The following is a 22,319-nucleotide window of genomic DNA, read 5'->3' on the forward strand; positions in this document are numbered from 1 at the left end:
GCTTTGGGTGAGAGGTCCAAGAACCATCACCTACCACAAGTTCTTTAAGGTGTTTCCTTACATTTTCTTCTAGTAGTTTTATGGTCCTGGCTTTTATATTAGGTATTTGATCCATTTTGAGTTGATTTTTGCATAGGGCGTGAGATAGGATTCCTCTTTCATTCTTTTGGTTATAGTTCTGCCAGCACCATTTGTTGAAGAGACTGTTTTGTCCCATTAACATGGGTTTGGTAGGTTTGTTGAAAACTATTTGGCTGTAGAGGTGAGGGTTTATTTCTGGACCCACAATTCTGTTCCACTGATCAATGTGTCTGTCTTTATGCCAGTACCATGTTGTTTTGAACACTATAGCTTGTAATATGTTTCAAGGTCAGGAAGTGTAATTCCTCCCATGTTGCTGTTCTTTTTTAGAATGTTTTTGACTATTCGGGTACACTTTCCCTTCCAAGTAAATTTGGTAATTGCCTTTTCTGTTTCTGTAAAGTAGGCTGTTAGAATTTTGGTTGATATTGTGTTGAATCTATAAATCAGTTTGGGTAGGATTTACATCTTCATGATATTTAGTCTTCCAATCCATGAACATGGAATGTCTTTCCATTTGTTTAGATCTTCATTGATTGCTTTTAGCATTGTTTTGTAGTTTTTTGACTATAGGTCCTGTACTTCTTTGTTTAAATTGGTTCCTAGGTATTGGAGTCTTTTCGTTGTTATTGTAAATGAAATTTTCCCCATGATTTCCTCCTCAGATTGCTCAATACTAGTATACAGAAACATTACTGATTTTTGTGTGTTGATCTTGTATCCTGCCACTTTGCTGAACCTGTTTATTAATTCAAGTAGCTTTGTTGTAGACATTCCAGAATTTTAAAATATAGGATCATGTCATCCACGAATAGTAAGAGTTTTACTTCCTCTTTTCCTATTTGGATGCTTTTTTTTTCTTGTTTAATTCTAGCTAGAACTTCTATCACAAGCGTTGGATAACAGTGGTGACAGGGGCATCTTTGTCATCTTCCTGATCTTAGAGGGCTGTGGGTTTTTTCATATATGCCTTTTGAGGAGTTTTCCTTCTATTTCTATCTTTGGAAGTGTTTTTATCAATAAAGAATGCTGGATTTTGTCAACTACCTTTTCTGCATCAATCAAGATGATTATGTGTTTTTTTTCCCTTCAGTTTGTTAATGTGGTGTATTACATTGATTGAACCAGCCTTGCATACCAGGAATAAATCCTACTTGGCCGGATATATGTTTTTATTTTTTTTAAAGATTTATTTATTTATTTACTTCTCACCCCTCCCCCTCTGCCCCAGTTGTCTGTTCTCTGTGTCCATTTGCTGCGTGTTCTTTTTTGTCATCTTTTGTTGTCAGCGGCATGAGAATCTGTGTTTCTTTTTGTTGTGTCATCTTGTTGCATCAGCTCTCCGTTTGTGTGGTGCCATTCCTTGGCAGGCTGCACTTTCTTTCACACTGGGCGGCTCTCCTTATGGGGCACACTCCCTGTGCGTGGGGCTCCCCTATGTGGGGACACCCCTGTATGGCACGGCACTCCTTGCGCACATCAGCACTGCTCATGGGCCAGCTCCACATGGGTCAAGGAGGCCTGGGATCTGAACCGCAGACCTTCCATGTGGTAGACAGATGCCCCAACCACTGGGCCAAGTCCGCTTCCCTATGTTTTTTGATATACTGTTGGATTTCATTTGCAAGTATTTGCACCTATGTTCATTAGAGAGATTGGTTTGTAATTTTCTTTTCTTGTAGAATCTTTATCTGGCTTTGGTATTAGGGTGATGTTGGCTTCATAAAATGTGTTGGGTAATTTTCCCTCCTCTTCAATTTTTTGGATGAATTTAAACTGATTTGGTGTTAATTCTTCTTGAAATGCTTGGTAAGAATTCCCTTGTGAAGGTATCTGGTTCCTGGACTTTTCTTCGTTGGGAGATTTTTTAATGATGGTTCAATCTCTTTAAATTTGATAGGTTTGTTAAATTCTTGTATTTCTTGTTGTGTCAGTGTAGGTTATTTGTGCTTTTCTAGGAATTTGTCATTTTCATCTAGGCTATCTAGTTTGTTGGCATAGAGTTTCTCATAATATCCTCTTACGATCCTTTTTATTTCTGTGGGGTCAGCCATAACCTACCTCATTTCTCATTGTATTTATTTGCATCTTCTCTCTTTTTTCTTTGTTAGTCTAGCTAGGGGTTTGTCAATTTCATTGATCTTCTCAAAGCACCAACTTTTGGTTTTGTTGATTTTTCTCTATTTTTTTTCCTCAATTTGATTTATTTTGGCTCTAACCTTTATTTCTTCCCTTCTTCTTGCCTTAAGATTGGTTTGCTATTCTTTTACTTTCTTCAGTTCAGTTAGATCTTCCATTTTAGCTCTTTCTTCTTTTTTAATATAGGTGTTTAGAGCTATAAATTTCCCTCTCAAGACTCCCTTTGCTTTATCCCATAAATTTTGTCCTCGTTTTCATTTGTCTTGATATATTTATGGATTTCATTTGCAGTTTCTTCTTTGATCCACTGATTATTAAGGAATGTGTTGTTTAGCCTCCACGCATTTGCAAATTTACCTCTTTCCTTTCTATTATTGATTTCCGTTTCATTCCATTAAGATCTGAGAAGGTGCTTTGTATAATTTTAGTCTTTTTATATTTATTGAGAAATGCATTGTGCCCTAACATGTACTCTATCCTGGAGAAAGATCCTAGAGCACTTGAAAAGAATGTATAACCTGCTGAGTTGGGGTGTAGTGTTCTGAGTTAGGGTAGGTGTAGCTTGTTTATCAAATTGTTCAAGTTCTATGTTTGTTGATCTTCTAATTGTTCTATCTAATTATGGTGAGTGATGTGTTGAAGTCTCCAATGATTATTTTTTTTTTTTTGCATGACAAAGAATCTTTACTTTAAGATTAACAGTACATTAAGCAATAACATATAATAAGTCTTGAATTCTATCTAGTAATTTTTATTAAAAGAAACTAAAAGCAGCTCAGTTATTGTAGTATTCATTGTTCAAACTTAGCCAGAAAGGACTACTTTAAGGTTGGCTGTTGCTTCACACACGTTACAAATGACTATTTACTACTTTTTCATAGATAAAGCCCCTGACCTTTAAGAAAGCCTTAGGGAAATAAAACATTTAACCCCTTTCTTTCTTTGAATGTCGTTTTTGGTACTAGATCTAAGAAAGAAAAAGTCAGTACTGCCACATATGTAGCTTGAGCTAAATGGCAAAGGAAATCAGACAACATATACCCATTAAATTTATAAGAAACAGGAAGTAAAAAGATGAAATTCTTTGGATAAGCTCTAAGTCTATACAAAGAACCTAGGTTTGCTACTCTAAAAAGTGAAAGGACCTACTACATAATATACAGAAATAAGTTAATGCCTTTCCCCAAGAATGTAACTCTAGCTTTGCTAAAGCTTCACATTCCATGTGAAGGCATCTAAAATGCCCACCCATGGAACAGGCACTCCTTCTCCCCTATCCATTTATGCGGTAGTTTTCATGGATTTCTGGTCGGATGTCACAGACAAAGGCCAAGAGGTTATCCAGAACTTCATCCCTGTTCTGCTGGAAGTAGTTCTGGAGGATGGTCATCTTCTCCTGGGTCTCCTTCTCCACTTCAGTGCTACAGCTGCCGTGGGATCCCAGAGCCGCAGCTTCCTTGGCCTTGAACTCCTTCTCCCTCTGTAGGCGGTACTGTTCAATTTCAGCCTGAGCTTCTTCTTTGGCCTGCTTCAGCCTCCGGTTCTTTCGCTTGCGAGCCTCGGACACCTTCTCGGCAGCGCGCTTCTCCGCCTGCAGGAGCTGCTGGATGCCCTGCGACTGAGAAGCCATGGCGGCAGGCTCCAATGATTATTGTAGAGATGTCTATTTCTCCCTTTAGTTTTGCCAGAGTTTGCCTCATATGTTTTGGGCCACTTGGTTAGATGCATAGATATTTATGACTGTTACATCTTCCTGGGAGATTGTCCCTTTTATTAATATATAATGTCCTTCTTGATTTCTTAAAACTTTGTTTCACTTAAAGTCTGGTTTGTCTGATACTAGTATAGCTACTAGCCCCTGCACTTTTTTGGTTACTGTTTATGCAGAGTATATATTTTTTCCCAACCTTTCACTTTCAGCTTGTTTGTTTCCCTGGGTCTAAGGTGAGTCTCTTTTAAGCAGCATATGGATGGCTCATGCTTTTTTTTATCCATTCTGTCAGCATATATCTTTTGATTGGTGTGTTTAATGCATTCACATTCAATGATATTACAAATTCATTATTTAGTTCCACCATTTTATTCTTTGGTTTTCATATGTCATATCATATTTTTGTCTTCTTACTCTATTGGTAATCCTTTTGCTGTTCTTCTGTACCCTCCTCCAAGCCTTTCTGTCCTGTCTTTGTTTTTCAGGCTCTAAGGCTTCCTTTAATATTTCCTACAAATGTGGATTCTTTTTTATGAACTCTCTTATTTTTTGTTTGTTTGTGAATATTTTATACTCACTTTCATATTTGATAGACAGTTTTGCTGGATAAAGAATTCTCAGCTGGCAGTTTTTCTCTTTCAGTACCCTAATTGTATCATACTACCGTGTCTTGCCTCCATGGTTTCTGATGAGAAATCTGTGCTAAATCTTACTGGGTGTCCCTTGTATGTGATAGTTTGCTTTTCCTTTGCTGCTGTCAGAATTTTCTCTTTATCTTCAGCCTTTGACATTCTGAGGAGTATGTGTGTTGGTGTTGGTCTATTTGGATTTATTCTGATTGGGGTACACTGTGCTTCTTGGACATGTGAGTTCATTCTTTCATGAGAGGAAATTTTCAGCTATTGTTTCTTTAAATACTGTTCCCTTTTCCCTTCCTCTCTACTGGAACTCCCAGGACATGTATGATATTGAGTTTCATGTTGTCATTCAGGTCCCTGAGCTCCTGTTCAATTTTTTCATTCTTTTCTCTCTGTTCTTTCCTCTTTTCAATTTCAGCTGTTCTGTGTTCTGTATCACTTATTTCTTCTATCATTTCAAATCTGCTTTTGTATGCCTTTAATGTGCTTTTGATGTCACCTGTCGTCTTTTGTTCCCATGAGCTCTGTTACTTTACTATTTGTTTTTCTTCTTTGTGTTCAGTCAATGTCTTCTTGATATCCTTGATAGCATTTATCTCTTTCACCTGTTGTCTTTCAACTTATTAATTTGAATTTGGAAATTTATGTGCATCTCTTCAATTAATTGTCTCATTCCTGCATCTCTTCTAGGGCTTTGATATATTCCTTCTCTTGGGCCATATCCTCTATTTTCTTAGTATGGCTCATAATTTTTTCCTGATGTCTAGGCATCTGATTAGGATGGTAAGTTTATTCAGATGCTCAATTTCTCCCTCTCTTTAGGGGTTTAGTGGTGGGGGCTGTGTGTTACTACTGTTTATTTATTCTTGGTTCAACCTGAGTCTTTAGGATTGCCCCAGTTAGTTGCTTAAAACTGGGCCCTGGACCCAGTAATGGGTTGCAGACCTGCTTCCTAGGGCCTTGGGGAGGGAAGCTGTAAAGGCTGGAAGAAAGCCTTTCTTATTTACTTTTGATTTCCTCACGTTCACTTCCTTTGTCTGCCAGCAGATAGCATGCTTTGGCAGCCCTGTCAGTTCAATGTCTGGTTGAAGTGTGTTTGCTGCTTAGAGCCTTCTAATTCAAACTTTCTCAGAGACAGTTCTCCAACCTTTGCTGGCAGCCTCCTTTCTTTTCCTGGGTAGGAAACAAATCCACTTCCCTCTGCGTCCTCAACAATCAGTTCTTTTATGAGAGAGCGAGCTTGAGAGGGTTGGATCTCTTTAGTCTCAAGGTGGCTTCCAAGGCAAACAGTGTTTCACCCCACCTTGGCCTGGACGTGCTTGTGAGACACAGCAGACCAAATTTGTGGTTGAAAAGCTGGGTCAGCCTTAGGCTGTGTTCCTCTCTCTCTCCTTTCCTGGGGAGGTAGATCCCTGTGGCCCCCTTTGCCGGTAGCCACCATCCCAGATGGCTGAGTATTCAAAAGTGTCTTTAGTGTGCAAGAGGGTGTCAGCAGTAGCAGCTGCCCATTTTAACTCTCAGTTTTGTCATTGCTATTCTTTTCCTTTGTCCTTCTCTCTTCTGGCAGTGTCCAGCCTTCCTCTGGTGCCCTAAACTCTAGAAGATTTTTTCCTGGCCGTTTCTGCCTGTGCTCTAGCTATTATTTTGGGAGAGAAGTGATCCCTATGTCTTTCTAGGTCACCACCTTCCTGTAAGTTCACAGTGGCTAATTTTGATTGTTCTGCCTTCAGGTGCACTTCCTCTTTTTTCTGTAATCCCATTTGTCTTTTAAGTCTGTCTGATAAGTTATTTCACATATATTTTTCGGTTTTAGAATTTCCATTTAGTTCTTTTTTTCTCATTTCTATTTTTATGCAGTGATTTCCTAGCTTTCATTATTGTTAGTATATTTTCTTTTACATAATTGAGGATATTGGTGATATTGCTTTAAAATCCTTGTCTGCTTTTTCTAACAAACAGGTGATTTCTGGGTCAGTCTAATTTGATTTTCTTTTCTTTTGAGAATGTGCTCCATTTTTTCTGGTTCTTCAATATGTTGGATAATTTTAGGCTATATTCTGGACCTAATGAATGGTAAATTGTGAAGTTTCTGAATTCTGTTTTTTTTTTTTTCCCTCTCTGATGGTTATCTCATTTGTTTTAGCTAGCAGTTATCTTCGCTGGACTTGAACTGTAAACTTTGTTGGCCAGCATGTCTTTCCCCTATTTGGACTCTCAGTGTCTTTAGCCGAATTACTTTCACTCTGTTATATGCATGTGTCGCTCTGGGTTCATTTAGAGATGTGGGCAGGTAATTTGGCCTCTTCCTTTTGTTCCCTTTGCAGTCATATTTCTTTTTCCAGCTTCAGTTTTCTGGTTCCCCAGGCCATAAAGTCCATGGTTTTGTCTCTGCTCCTTGTATACTGTGCCAGCTATGCTTGGTCCAAGACCGAAAGCTATGAAGATGGCAGCTCACTTTTTACAACTCCCCTTCTCTGTTACAGTCTGTCTGCTTCTCTTTTACACTCTAGTGCCTTTAAGTAACCTCTTTTCAAGATTTAACTATTTTTTTTTTTCCTATGGGGAGTTAACTGGTATGCTCTTGCTTTTTCATTATTGTAAGTGGATATCTCTTTGGTCCTTTTTTTTTTGTTGTTAGGAATTTTTTTTTTTATTGACTTTGTAATAATATTACATTAAAAATATATATGTGAGGTCCCATTCAACCCACCCCCCCACCCCCCCCTCTCCCCCCCCCAACAACACTCGTTCCCATCATCATGACACATCCATTGGATTTGGTAAGTACATCTTTGGGCACCTCTGCACCTCATAGACAATGGTCCACATCATGGCCCATACTCTCCTCCATTCCATCCAGTGGGCCCTGTGAGGATTTACAATGTCCGGTGATTACCTCTGAAGCACCATCCAGGGCAGCTCCATGTCCCAAAGATGCCTCCACCTCTCATCTCTTCCTGCCTTTCCCCATACCCATCGTCCACCATGTCCACTTTTCCCAATCCAATGCCACCTCTTCTATGTGGACATTGGATTGGTTGTGTCCATGGTTGGCTGTCACTGTGGGCACCAAGGTGGAAGGGAAAATGGACGTTAAATGTGTGGAACCAAAGTAAATGGGGGGTAAGAGAGGAGTTTCTTGAGAGTACACAAGGATGGATATAAAACATGTAATATTACACCATAACATATAGGAGATGACAGACTGATAATGTAAACCATAATGTAAAACATAGGATAACTAAAAATGTAAAGAACTGTGTATCCTCTTTTGGTCCTTTTTAATATGTTTCACTTCTCTCCTCCTTATGTTCATATTTTCCTTTAGATTCTTGAGCATATTTGTAATAGCAGTTTAAAAATTTGCCAATTTCATCATCATTGTCATCTCTGGGTGGTTTCTATTGATTGATTTTCTTGTTTTATACTTTATTTAGCAATTTTTGTTTGTATGCTGGACATTGTTATTGAGTGTCTGGATTTTGTTGTCTTCTTTTAAAGGTTTTGGACTTCATTCTGTAAAGCAGGTAAGTTTCTTAGCTTATTTCAAGGCTTGTTTTAAAGCTTTTTTTAAAATTAAAAAAAAATTTATGGGCTGTGTCTATAATTGTCTCTGCTCTTTTGCTAGTTTTTCTCCATTACTAAAATGTCACTCTTCTGGAGTCTCTTCTGAATGTTCTGTGTTCAGTGTGGTCTCTAATCTGCTGGTTAAAACTTGGAGGGCTCCAGTCCTGTGTACTATAGTAGTTGTTCAGTTTATAACTCAATATAATAGTTATTCTTTCTTTAGTAGTTCTTTGCTCAGCCTTGTAGTATTCATCAATAGACCCAAGATCCTTGCAGATTTTTAGGGATCATTCTCTGTATAGCTACCTCCTTCAACCTTGTGTTCTATAAATCTCAACCATCTCAGTCTTTCTAAAGTCTGCCTTTGGACTTTAGGTGCTTCACCCATCAGATATTGAGATGGATGTGTTAAAACCTTCCACCGTATTGGTGGATATATTTCCTCCATATAATTTCATTAGTTTTTACTTTATGTATTTTGAGGTTATACAATTAGGTATGTATAAGTTTAGGATTATGATATCTTCTTGGTAAATTGGATCCTTATTTTGGTAATCCTTTTTGTTTTAAAGTCCTTCTTCATTTCCTCCCTTCCTCCCTTCCTCTGTTCCTTCATTGAAAATTTAGATTACATAAAAAATATAAGTGATTCCCATATGTTCTTTCACCCCGCCTCCCACACTTTCCCACATTAACAATGTCTTTCATTAGGTTGGTACATTTGTTAAAACTGATGAACACGGGAAGTGGACTTGGCCCAGTGGATAGGGCGTCCGCCTACCACATGGGAGGTCCGCAGTTCAAACCCTGGACCTCCTTGACCCGTGTGGAGCTGGCCCATGTGCAGTGCTGATGCACGCAAGGAGTGCCCTGCCACACAGGGGTGTCCCCGCTTAGAGGAGCCCCAAGGTCAAGGAGTGCGCCCCGTAAGGAGAGCCGCCCAATGCGAAAGAAAGTGCAGCCTGCCCAGGAATGGCGCCACACACACAGAGAGCTGACACAACAAGATGACACACACACAAAAAAGAAACACAGATTCCTGGTGCCGCTGATGAGGATTGAAGCGGTCACAGAAGAACATACAGTGAATGGACACAGAGAGCAGACAGCGGGGGCGGGGGGGGGGGGGGAAGGAAGGGGAGAGAAATAAATAAAAAATAAATCTTTAAAACAAAATTGATGAACACATATTGAAGCATTGCCAATAACCTTGGATTTTAGTTTGCACTCTTCCTGTGCAATTTTGTAAGTTTTGACAAAATAGATAATGGCCTGTATTCATCATTGCAATGTCATGGAGGACAATTCCAATGTCCCCAAAATGCTCCCATATTGCACCTGTTACCCCCTCTCCCTCCCCTTAGAATCTTTGGTGGACACCGCTTCCACATCAATGATAAAAGTTCTTCCATTGCTGGAATAACAGTAACTCTAAAGTAGAATAATAGTAAGTCTACTTTAGTCCATTGTTTATTCCCCAATCTTGAGGATTTTGGGATGGTGATGTCTACTGTGCCTCTAATTGAGAGTGGGCTTAGATCCTATAGCAGTTTGATGTTATTGATGAATTCCATAAAGAAATATTGGATTATGTTTGTAAACTGATCTTCTCCTCCGGGCATGTTAGATTATATTGGATTCATATTAATTAATTAATTAAGTAAACCTCTTGTGCTAGTAGTCCCCACCAAAGGGTGGGGACTCAGAGTTGAGTTCTTAATATTGGAGTTTTGATATTGGAGTTTAATGCTGAAGCTGGAACCATGGGAAGAGAGGAACCCTGAGCCTGGAAAGAAGCAAGCCCTGGAAAGAGAGAAACCCTGAGCCCAGAGAGAAGAAGACCTGGGAAGAGAGAAACCCAGGAAGCCTGAACTCTCCCAGACGTCGGCAGCCATCTTGCTCAAACACGTGAAAATAGACTTTGGTGAGGGAAGTAACCTACGCTTTATGGCCTAGTATCTGTAAGCTCCTACCCCAAATAAATACCCTTTATAAAAACCAACCGATTTCTGGTATTTTGCGTCAGCACCCCTTTGGCTAACTAATACAGATCCCATGGGGGAGATGGGTGGAATTCTCTTGCTCTCAGTTGCAGACTTCCTCTGTTCCTTGGGATGGACGTTGTCCATCATCATCACCTTGATAGTTGTCCTGGGTGAGTCCAATGAACTGGAGAGTAGGTGTTGCAACTCTTTTGAGATTCAGGGCCCAACTAGTACATGGACAGACCAAAGATTTAAGTCTCTTGAATATATACCTTTCAAGTATAGTACTAATTATAGGTTCACATTTTTTTCTGATGTTAAAATAGCTTTACCAGCTTTTTTAAAGTTGTGGTACACACACACAACTTAACTATTTTTTATTCATCTCTGTATCTTTATGGTAGCTATCCCTTATGGGGAAAGAATACATTTTGTGAATGAATGAATTACTAAAGTGTGTTGAGTAATTGTATGAGTAAACTTAGTTTATGCTAGGAACTGAAGGGAGACAAAGCAATTAATTCTCCAGGTGATATATTCAACAAGTATTTGTTCAGCACATATGTATGCTAGGCACTGTTCTAGGTGCTTGTGATATATAACAGTGAACAAAGAAATTAATCTGTTGTCATGAACTTACAGTCTAATGAGGGAAATGACAAATAATTTTAATCAGTGGTTTCTAATAGTGATAAATACTGTGACGAAATAAAGTAATATGATAGAGAATGTCTAGGGAACTTCTTTAGATAGGCTAGTTAAGGAAAGCATTTCTGAATTAGTGTAACTGATATAAAACCTGAAGAATAAGGAAGAACGTGCACATGTGGTAATCTGGGAGAGTAGTGTTCCTGACAGTACTGCTAGGTGAACTTGGTTTGTTCTGGAAACATAAAAGTTAGTGCTGTTGTTGGAATAGGGTGAGCAAGAAGGGGAAAATGTTTAGAAGAGGTAGGCAGGGGTTGACTGGGTTAACCTTCTTAGACCATGGTAAAGAATTTGGCTTTTATTTTATTATTTACAATCAAAAAGCCTTTGGAGGGTTTTAGCCAGGAGAATAAACCTTTTTACATTCTGTTTAGAGCAAGTCCTATTTGATTACCAATGACACTCTGACATTTGGGAGATATTGGGAAAGTTTTCAAGAAAGAAATGTCTTTAAAGAGGATTATTGAGCATAGTGGGAGAGGAGGGTTGATGATTGAGAATAGAATTTTAAAGGAGAGCAGTCCAGCAAAGCATGCCTGTGTGTTCAGGCAGCATGGCTTTAGTGTATGAACTTGCCCTAGAGAATAATACATAGGTAAGGGTTAAATTTTAAAAGTGGCCAAAATAAGTGACAAAAAAAAAAAAAGGAGATATAAAATAGCTGTCAAGGTCAAAGGAGGCCTTGTGACCTCAACTTTCTGGAAAGTATCTTCAGTAAAAGATTGGGGGACTAAAGCTAGATTAATTTTAAGAGAGGATGAAGGTATAGTGTGAAGTAAATTTATATGCCTTACTTTAGATGGATCAGGAGTATCAACCTGATAAAGAAAAGCATAACTGGTAACCAGCATATTATTACTTTAAGTATTTTACATACCATAAGCAGTGTGTGCTCTTGTCAGTTTCTTAGAATTAAATTTTGTTTCTGTAAAAGGAATGGGAATGATTTTTAGGATATTGACGGCCATATGTGTTTCAGTCATTTCAAGAAAAAGGTATTTAATTAGTCCTTTTAAAGACTGAGAAAAATTGATAAGCAAATTAAGAGGAATGATAACAAGCACTTTATTCTTCAAGTAACGACCTGAAATTTAAGCTATATATTGAATTTAAAAAAAAAATGTAGCTATATATTGAATTGATGCCTTAAAATCTATTTTGTTTCTTTGGTATATTTTCCATCATTCTTTTCTTTTCAGCCATTATGTACCCTTATGTTTTAAATGAATATTGTAAATAGCACATAACTATTTCTGTTATTTTAAAAATCCATTCTCATTATCTCTTTTTGCTACATTTACTGTGACTGTTGATACACTTTTATCTATTTCTACCATTTAATGCTTTTAATTTATCCTACATTTATAAGATTTTTCCTTCCCTATATTTCCTGCCTTCTCTTGGCATTGAGCAGATTTTCTTTTATTTTCTTTTCCCAACTGATCTGGAAATAGCATGTTCTAGTTCTTTTCCTTTAGTGTGGGTACTTTTAAATTTTTTAAGTGTATGCCTGACATCAATCTAAGGTTATCTAAACCCTCTTTTTGAACATTTTAAGGAAACTTAGACTACGTTAACTTTGAAGACCCTCTTCCTAACTTATATGCTATTGTTATTCAATATTTAGTTCCACTTTATATTAGTTGTCCAAGACTGCATAATAAATTACAATAAATTTAGTGGCTTAAACCAAACTCATTTATAATCTCACAGTTTCTGTGGGATAATATAGCTGACCCTCTTAGGGTCTCACAAGGCTGCAGTCAAATTGTCAGCTGGGGCTGGGCTCTTTCTTATCTGAGGCTCAAGTTGGGAAGAATCTGTTCAGAGAATTCAGTTCCCTGAGGCTCCAGTTTCTTGCTGACATTTGGCCAGAGGCTGTCTTCTGTTTGTGGAGGCTGCCCCAGTTGCTTGGCACTTGGGCCTCTCAACTAGGTAGCCCACTACATGGTAGTTTGCTTCTTCAAAGCCAGCAAGGGAATGACCATAGCAGGATGGGTGCTACACTTTTATGTAATTGCATATATGCTATCACTTTCCTATATTCTTTTAGTCAGAAGCAGCTCACAGGTCCTGCCCAAGCACACATGGGGAGAGAAAAATACGAGGGCAGGGTGCTGGATGGTGAGGGTCATAGGAGCCAGTTTAGAATGATATTACACATCTTGTTTATATACTCCAAATGAGGTAATACTATTTTAATTGTTTTACTGTTATTTTTTAACCCTGAAACCAGGTCAGTATGATCAGCTTTGTTTTTCTTTCTCTGTGCTAGTAGGTGGATCTTTTTCTATTTGTCTTAGCATCTGAGCAGGTAGCCCCACAAAAGCATCTTACCTTATGTAGGTTAACTCAGATCCAGTTCCTGTCCTTGTATGGTCTCAGGCCTCATCTCTGATTCCTGTGTGAGCCTTGAAACCCAACCTCTTATGTACTGAGACTGGTAATTCACTGCCCTACCTCTTACCCTCCTTAGGGGCAGGCACCCGTGAACAGAGGGATTTTCAATTTTCTCTCTTTTTTTCCCTTCTGGGAATTACCTTCATTCTTTGGGGAGCTCAGATGTGCATTTAATTTTAAAGTAATTGTTTATAGTTTGTAATTATTTTTATTTAAAATTATATTTATTAAGTTTTATCTTATCGGTATTTTAATGTGAGGATTTGGGGGTTGTCTGCCATATGCTTAAGAGCTATTTTCTTTTAGCTGTGGACTTATATATTTCAAAACTGGAAATGCTATTTACTATATATAAGTATGTTTACTTACAGATATATAAGATAAAAACTTCAGAAAATCAGCATTGGTACTCATAGAATATGATGTTGAGAGATAGCACGTGAAGACTTTCACAGTTGGGTCCTTGATGACTCTTCTAGTGTAATCTCTTGCCTTTCTGAACACTTGTACTTTGTAATTCAGCAATACAGTGCCACTTTTATTTCCCTGAACACAGAATATAGCTTCATGGTGTCATGTGTTTGCATACATTATTCTTTTTGTCTGCAATGTCCTGCTTAATCCCATTCATCTCTTTTTACTTGGCTTTATATTTTTTCCAAATTTGCTTTTTCTCTTTAGTATTTTAATTTTTGTATTTTTAATTTCGAGAAGTTTTGTTTCTTTTTCATATCTGCCTGGACATTCTTGATAATTTTTTCTCCCTTGTTTTTAAAAAACTGTTGTTGCTTTCTTTGATTTTTAAAAACGTATTAAACATGGTTATTTAATATTCTGTATCTAATAATTTAAGTATCTTTCACCTTTGCTTTCTGATTCTATTGCTTGTTATTTTGCTGATTCTTGCTTAGGCTGCAGGTTTCCTCATGTATTATTGTGATATTTAACTGAGAGTTCATTTTGGGGGTATTTGGAAAATCTTTGAGGCTACTTTGGATCATAAAGTCTATGAGGGTGAGACCTTATGATCTGTTCATTGCTGTATTCTCGGGGCATGTTACAGATTTTAGTACATGAGATTCTTAATAAAATATTTATTGAACTATTGAATTATGTGCACACACTTTTCACATAATATTGTAATTATTTATATACATGTCTGTCTTCTTTACTATACTGATAATGACTCAAGTTAAATAACTTTTTAGCTTTAACTTTGTATCACCAGCATTTAGCACAGTGTCTGACACAGTAATTTTTCAGGAAATGTTTGTTAAAAGAATACAAATTGCTTGTTATATTCTGCCTATTGAAATCCACAGAACGTTAAATGAAACTTATATTGCCTGGTTGTTATTTCAAAGACTGTTTGAAAAAAATGAAGGATACTAGATTAATGACTAATCAGTTCATATAACCAGTAGTGCATCTTTCTCATGGTTGATTAAAGCAGAACTCTTTTCCAGACTGAACTCCAAAACCAGAACTTCAAGTCCATTGTAACTTAAGGCTAATCATATCATCAAATTTTCAAATATTTATTGATTTCAAGGCATTATGAGTATGAAATAGTATTCAGCCAAGAAATATTACTAAATACCTTCTTTATGCATATTATTTTGCAATGCCATGTGGTGGATTTATTCTAATAGGTTATGTGCTAGCTAGGATATAAATGTACAAATGTGAAAAGATAAATAGCACAAATGATAAATAATTCAGTATAGCAATAAAAGAATTATCTTAAGACAGTATCAGTTCTTTAGTAATTATAGATTACAGATAAATTAATTCTGTAGAGATTCAGGTGAGTCTGGTATAGTCAAAATTGCATGGTTTCTGCTCAAATATTGATTGAAGTGATAAATGCACAACTCTGTGATTATACCAGATATCATTGATTGTACACTTTGGATGGATTATATGCTTTATGAATATGTATCAATAAAATTGATTAAAATTTTTGTGGTTTTCTCGCCTTTTTTAACAGATTTATTGAGATATAGTTCACATACCATGTAATATATCTAGTTAAAGTGTACAATTCAATATGGATTTTAGCATATTCATAGGTATGTGTAGCAGTCGATTTTAGAACATTTCATTACCTCAAAATGAAACTCTGTGTCTGTATTAGTCAGCTAAAGGGATGCTGATGCAAAATACTAGAAATTGGTTGGTTTTTATAAAGGTTATTTATCTGGGGTATGAGCTTACAGGCACCAGGCCATCAAGCATGTTACTTCCCTCACTAAAGTCTGTTTTCACATGTTGGAGCAAGATGGCTGCTGACGTCTGTGAGGATTCAGGCTTCCTGGGTTCCTCTGGGCTCAGCTCCTCTGTTTTCGCCACAAGGTCAGCTGTAGACTATGAGGCTTTCAAGGCTTTGCCTCTCTCCACAAGGTCAGCTGTAGAACATCAGGTGAACAGCTCTGTCTCTTTCCCTGGGTCTCCAGCTTAAGACTTCAGTGTCAAACTCCAACATCAAAACTCCAACATTAAGAACCCTCAACTCTGACCTTTGCCATGCCTTTTATCTGTGAGTCCCCACACTCCAAGGGGTGGGGACTCAATGCCTGAATGATGTGGCCCAATCAAAGCCCTAATCATAACTCAGTCATGCCCAGGTACAGACCAGATTACAAACATAATCCAATATCTATTTTTGGAATTCGTAACCATATCAAACTGCTACAGTGTCCTTTAGCTATCACCCCCCCTACCCCTCATCTCTCTCTACTCACCAGCCCTAAGTAACTCCTTCTGTCTCTGTAGATTTACCTGTTCAGGACTTTCATAAGAGTGGAATCATATAATATGTTTTTTTGTGACTAGTTTCTTTCATTTAGCATGTTTTCAAGGCTTGTCTCTGTTATAGCATGTATCAGTACTTCATTCCTTTTCATGGATGAAAATATTCCATTGTATAGACATTATGCATTTGTTTATCCTTTCATCCTTGATGGACATATGAATTGTTTCTACTTTTTGACTGTTATGAGTATGCTGCTACAAACATTTGTGGAGTTTCTGTGTGGGTATATGTTTCCATTTCTCTTGAATATATAATTAGGAGTGGAATTTCTAGGTCTGGTAATTCTGTGTTTAATCATTTGAGGAAATGTCAGATCTTTTCCAAAGCTGCTGTGCTCTTTCACATTCCCACCAGCAGTGTATGAGAGTTCTTATTTCTCTACATTTTTTCCAATACCTTTTGTTATCTGACTTTTTGATTCTATCCAGTTGTCCCAGCAATGTATTTGGAGAAGACTATTCTTTCCCCATTAAATTATCTTGGCACTCTTGTTGAAAATCAGTTGGCCATAGATGTATGTTTGTTTCTGGACTCTCAGTTCTATTCCATTGATCTATATGACTATCCTTGTAACAATACCACACTCTTATTACCATTGCTTTTTAGTAAGTTTTGAAATTGGGAAGTTTGTGCCCTCCTACTTTATTTTCATTCTTTTCCAAAATTGTTTTGGCTATTCTGAGTCCTTTGAAATTCCATGTGAATTTTAGAATTAGCTTATTAATTTCTACAGAGAAGTCAGCTGAGATTCTGATAAGGGATTACATTGAATCTATATGTCAGTTTGGGGAATGTTTCCACCTTAAAAGAGATTCTACCCTCCCCCTCCCTCTCTCCTCCCCCCACCCTGCTCTTTTTGCTGTCTGTGTCCATTTGCCATGTGGTCTTCTGTATCTATTTCTCTTTTCGTCTTCTCTTCTCATTTTTCTTGTCTAGGATTCACCAGGATTTGATCCTGGGAACCTCTGATGTGGAGAGAGGTTCCCCATTACCTGTGTCACCTGAGATCCTGGTTTCTGCTGCACTTCACCTTTATCTCTCTTTTGTTGTATCATCATCTTGCTGCGTGATTCACTTGTGCAGGCACTTGGCTTATTGTGTGGGTACTTGACTCGCCACATGGGCACTTGCATGGGCATTTGGCTCACTGTACAGGCACTCGTGTGGGCACTCAGCTTGCTGCGTGGGTACTTGTGTGGGCACTCGGCTCACCAGGCGGGCACTGACTTCTGCGCAGGCACGCCTTTTTTTTTCTTTTTTTTTTTTTACCAGGAAGCCCCAGGGATTGAACCTGGGTCCTCCATATGGTAGGCAGAAGCCCTATCACTTGACACATATCCGCTTCCCAAGAATGATTTTTTAAAAGAACAATTTTATTGAGACATAGTTACATACCATACAATCCATCTAAAGTGTACATTCAGTGGCTTTTGGTATAATCACAGAGATAAATATTCGATCATCACAATCAATAGTAGAACATTTTCTTTACTCCAAAAAGAAAAGCCCCTACCCCTTAGCAGTCACCTTCCAATCCTCCTATTCTTCTCTTGCCATACATAACTGCTATTCTAATTCTGTCTGTATAAATTTATTTATATTTACATTTTGTATGGATAGAGACAACAGTGTGGGGAAGCAGATATGACTCAAGCGATGAGGCTCCCATCTACCGTATAGGGGGCTCCAGGTTCGATTCCCGGGGCCTCCTGGTGAAGGCAAAGCTGGCCTGCACTGCGGAAGCTGGCCCGTGCCACCAACTGATGCAATAAGATGCCGCAACAAAAAAGAGACACAGCAGAAAGACAATGAGAGACACAACAAACCAGGGAGCTGAGGTGGCTCAAGTGATTGGGTGCCTTTCTCCCACATCAGAGGTCCCAGGATCAGTTCCTGGTGTCCCCTAAAGAGAAGATGAGAAGACAGGCAGACACAGAAGAACACACAGCAAATGGACACAGAAAGCACACCGTGAGCCTGGGTGGTGGGGATGGGGTGGAGGGGGTGGGAGGAGAGTGGAATAAATAAAATAAAATAAGTCTTTAAAAAACAAAACAGGGAAATGGACTTTGGCCCAGTGGTTAGGGCGTCCGTCTACCATATGGGAGGTCCGCGGTTCAAACCCCGGGCCTCCTTGACCCGTGTGGAGCTGGCCATGCGCAGTGCTGATGCGCGCAAGGAGTGCGGCCCCACGCGCAAGGATCGCCCGTGAGGAAAAGCCGCCCAGTGTGAAAAGAAAGTGCAGCCTGCCCAGGAATGGCGCCGCCCACACTTCCCGTGCCGCTGACGACAACAGAAGCGGACAAAGAAACAAGACGCAGCAAACAGACACCAAGAACAGACAACCAGGGGAGGGGGGGGGGGAATTAAATAAATAAATAAATCTTTTAAAAAAAACAAAACAAAACAAAACAAAACAATATGTAGAACTTTGTGTCTGGTTTCTTTCACATAGCATAATTTTTTTTTTTTTTGCAATTGATGGAAAAATACTAATATATTCCTATTCCTATTCCATACAGTCCATAGTTTACTTTAGGTATATATTTTTTGCCCAAATATTATCCCACTATTAATATCTTATAGTATTAACATATATTCTGATTCATGGGAAAACATTTGTATATTTGTACTATTAACGAAAGTCATTGTCCACAAAAGGGTCCACTATGCAGTACAGTCCCATATTTCATCCTTTAGCTTTCCTTCTAGTGACATACTCGACCCTAAACTTTGATTCACTCTCCTACCCATCTATTAATGCTGCTAATTACATTCACTGTAATGTGCTATGATATCCTGTATCCATTACCAAACATTTATGATCAACCCTATTAAAAATTCTGCACAAATTACACATCAGCTCCCTATTCTCTATCCTCATTCTAACCCTTCTGGTGACCTATATTCTAGCTATTAACTCCATGAGTTGCTCATTATATTTAGTCCATATTAGTGAGATCATGCAATATTTGTTCTTTTGTCTCTGACTTGCTTCACTCAATATAATGTCCTTAAGTTTCATCCATGTTGTCATATGCATGCTGACTTCATTTCTTCTTACAGTTGAACGGTATTCCATTGTATGTATGTACAACATTTTTATCAAATCATCAGTTGATGGACACTTGGATTGTTTCCATCTTTGGGCAGTTGTGAATAATGTTGCTGTGAACATTGATGTGCAAAAGTCAATTTACAACCCTGCTTTCAGTGGGATTGCCTTCTCATGCGGCAATTCTATATTTAGCTTCCTGAGGAACTGCCAGACTGTCTTCCACAGAGGCTGCACCATTCTACATTCCCACCAAACAGTGAAGGAGTGTTCCTATTTCTCCACATCCTCTCCAAAACTTGTTGTTGTTGTTGTTGTTTTTAAATATGGTCATTTTATCAGGTGTGAAATGATATCTCACTGTAATTTTGATTTGCATTTCCCTAATAGCTACTGATGTTGAACTTCTTTTCATGTACTATTTTTTCTTCCCCTCCCTCCCACTCTGCTGTTTTGCCGTCTGTGTCTGTGTCTGTTTCTTTTTGTCTTCTCTTCTTGTTTTCTTGTCTAGGTTCACTAGTGTTTGACTCTGGGGACCTCTGTTGTGGGAGAGAGGTTCCCTGTTGCTTGTATCATCTCAGGTCCTGGTTTCTGCTGTGTCTCACCTTAACTCTTCCCTGAATCTCTTTTTTGTTGCGTGATCATTTTGCTGTGTTGTTAGCCTCATGGGCACACCTTTACTAGGAGGCCCTGGGGATCAAACCTGGGTCCTCCCATATGGTAAACAGAAGCCCAATCACTTGAGCCCCATCCACTTCCCTTTTTCATGTATTAAGCCATTTATATTTCCTCTTTGGAAAAATGTCGATTCAAGTCTTTTGCCCATTTTTAAAATTGGTTTGCTGTCTTTTTATCATTGAGTTGTATGATCTCTTTATATAACATGGAAATCAAACCTTTATTGGATATGTGGTTACCAAATATTTTCTTCCATTGACTGGACTGCCTTTTTACCTTCTTGACAAAGTTATTTGAAGCACAAGTGTTTAATTTTGAGGAGGTCCCATTTGTCTATTTTATCTTTTGTTGTTCATGCTTTGGAGGTAAGGTTTAAGAAACCACCTCCTACAATAAGATCTTAAAGATATTTCCGTATATTTTGTTTTAGACTTTTATGATTCTAGCTTTAATATTTAGTTTTTGATCTATTTTGAGTTAATTTTTGTATAAAGTATGAGATATAGGAGCTCACTTTATTTTTTTAGTTTTATTTTTAAAGTTTTTTTAAAAAAAATTTATTTTACCTCTTTCTTTTGTGTATGAATATTCAGTTTTCCAGCACTGTTTGTTGAAGAGACTGTTCTGACTAATCTAGGTGGAGATGGCAGCCTTGTCGAAAGTCAACTGACCGTAGATGTGAGGGTGTATTTCTGAACTCCCAATTAGATTCCATTGATCAATATGTCTATCTTTATGCCAGTACCATTTTTATCACTGTAGCTTTGTAATGTGCTTTAAAGTCAGGAGGTGTGAGTCCTTCAACTTTGTTCTTCTTTTGAAAGACATTTTTGGCTACTTTGCCCTTTACCCTTTAAAATTTGGTAATTTGCTTTTCCATTTCTGCAAGGTAGGCTATTGGGATTGTGTTAAATCTGTTAGTCAGTTTGTGTAAAATTAATATCTTAACAATACTTCGTTTTCCAATGCATAATCATGTAATGTCCTTCCATTTTTTTAGGTCTTCTCTGATTTCTTTTAGCAATATTTTGAAATTTTCAGAATACAAGTGCTTTGTGTCCTTGGTTAAGTTTATTCCGAAATATTTGATTCTTTTAGTTGCTATTTGACGTGGAATTTCATTCCCATATATTCTCTTATTTTCCTGTTCAAGCTTTCAAATTCTTTATGTTCACCCAGTGTCTTCTTAGTAACCTTTATCTTTTTAGTCACATTTTCCTTCAGCTCCTTGAATTGATTCAGGAGATTTGTTTTGAACACCATTAATTGTTTAAAATCCTGTGTCATATCTGATGTTTTAATTTGTTCCTTTGGGCCAAATCTTCCTGTTTTTTTCAGTATGGGTTGTAATTTTTACTGATGTTTATGCATCTGATTATGAGTGTAGGTTTACTCTGATGGTCAGTTTTTTTTTGTCCTATGGTTTTATTGTTGATTTGCCTTAAGAATATCGAGTCTTCTGATCTGAGAACATGGATAATTTTCTTTATTTTGATCTTTAATTTCTTTGAACAGTGGTTTGTAGATTTAATTTTGTTGTTTTTTTTTTGTTTTTATTCTTTTTGTTTTGTAGTTTTTGTGTATATGTTTTGCATTTCTTTTGTTAAATTTCTTCCTAAACATTTCACTTTTTGCTGCTATTGTTAATGAAATAGCTTTCTTAATTTCATTTTTGGATTATTCTCTGCAAGTGTATTGAAGTAAAATGTTTTTTGTGCTTTGATCTTATATCCTGATCTTGCGACCTTGGTGAACTCATTAGCCACTCAGCTTTGTTGTACTTGCTATTTACATGATACATCTTTTTCCATCCTTTTACTTTCATTATATTTGAATCTTTGAATCTAAACTGTGTCTTCTATAGACAGCATGTGGTTGGATTATGTTCTTTAATCCAGTCTTTCAATTTCTACCTTTTGTTTAGATTTTTAGTCTATTCACATTTAATGTTATTGATATAGTTGGATTTACATCTGCCTTCTAACTTTTTGTTTTCTATATATCTTTATGTCTTTTTGTTCCTCTACTCCTTTACTGGTTTCTTTTGCATTTAGTGAATATTTTGTAATTTAGCATTTTGATTTTATTAATGATGTTTTCACAAGTTTTTGAATTATTAGTGATTGATCTAGGGTTTATCACATAGATCTTAAATTATCAGATCAGCTTCATATTTACTGTCTTTTTTTTTTTTTAAAGATTTATTTATTTCTCTCCCCTTCCCCCCCCCCCACACCCACCCACACCCACCCTGGTTGTCTGCTCTCTGTGTCTATTTGCTGCATTTTCTTTGTCTGCTTCTGTTGTAAGCGGCATGGGAATCTGTGTTTCTTTTTGTTGTGCCATCTTGTTGCGTCAGCTCTCCGTGTGTGCGGCACCATTCCTGGGCAGGCTGCGCTTCCTTTCGTGCTGGGCGGCTCTCCTAACGGGGCACACTCCTTGCGCGTGGGGCTCCCCTACGCGGGGGACACTCCTGCGTGGCAGGGCACTCTTTGCATGCATCAGCACTGCGCATGGGCCAGCTCCACATGGGTCAAGGAGG

General features: G+C 37.8%; 2 protein-coding genes across 4 annotated transcripts in view; one reads left to right on the forward strand and one right to left on the reverse strand.

The window, feature by feature from the left end:
* Window positions 1-22,319, forward strand: part of ACER3 (alkaline ceramidase 3) — a 194,232-nt gene that overhangs the window by 18,725 nt on the left and 153,188 nt on the right. The window lies entirely within an intron of this gene.
* Window positions 3,257-3,857, reverse strand: LOC101441323 (V-type proton ATPase subunit G 1). Its single transcript, XM_004479777.5, has one exon. The coding sequence runs from the start codon at window positions 3,848-3,850 to the stop codon at window positions 3,494-3,496; it is 357 nt and encodes a 118-aa protein (XP_004479834.1). The 5' UTR covers window positions 3,851-3,857; the 3' UTR covers window positions 3,257-3,493.

This window comes from Dasypus novemcinctus, chromosome 10 (assembly GCF_030445035.2).
Source record: "Dasypus novemcinctus isolate mDasNov1 chromosome 10, mDasNov1.1.hap2, whole genome shotgun sequence".
NCBI lineage: Eukaryota > Metazoa > Chordata > Mammalia > Cingulata > Dasypodidae > Dasypus > Dasypus novemcinctus.

Bases quoted from the DNA above. Each gene is read 5' to 3' on its own strand.
- LOC101441323 (XM_004479777.5), bottom strand. From the start codon at position 3,850: ATGGCTTCTCAGTCGCAGGGCATCCAGCAGCTCCTGCAGGCGGAGAAG.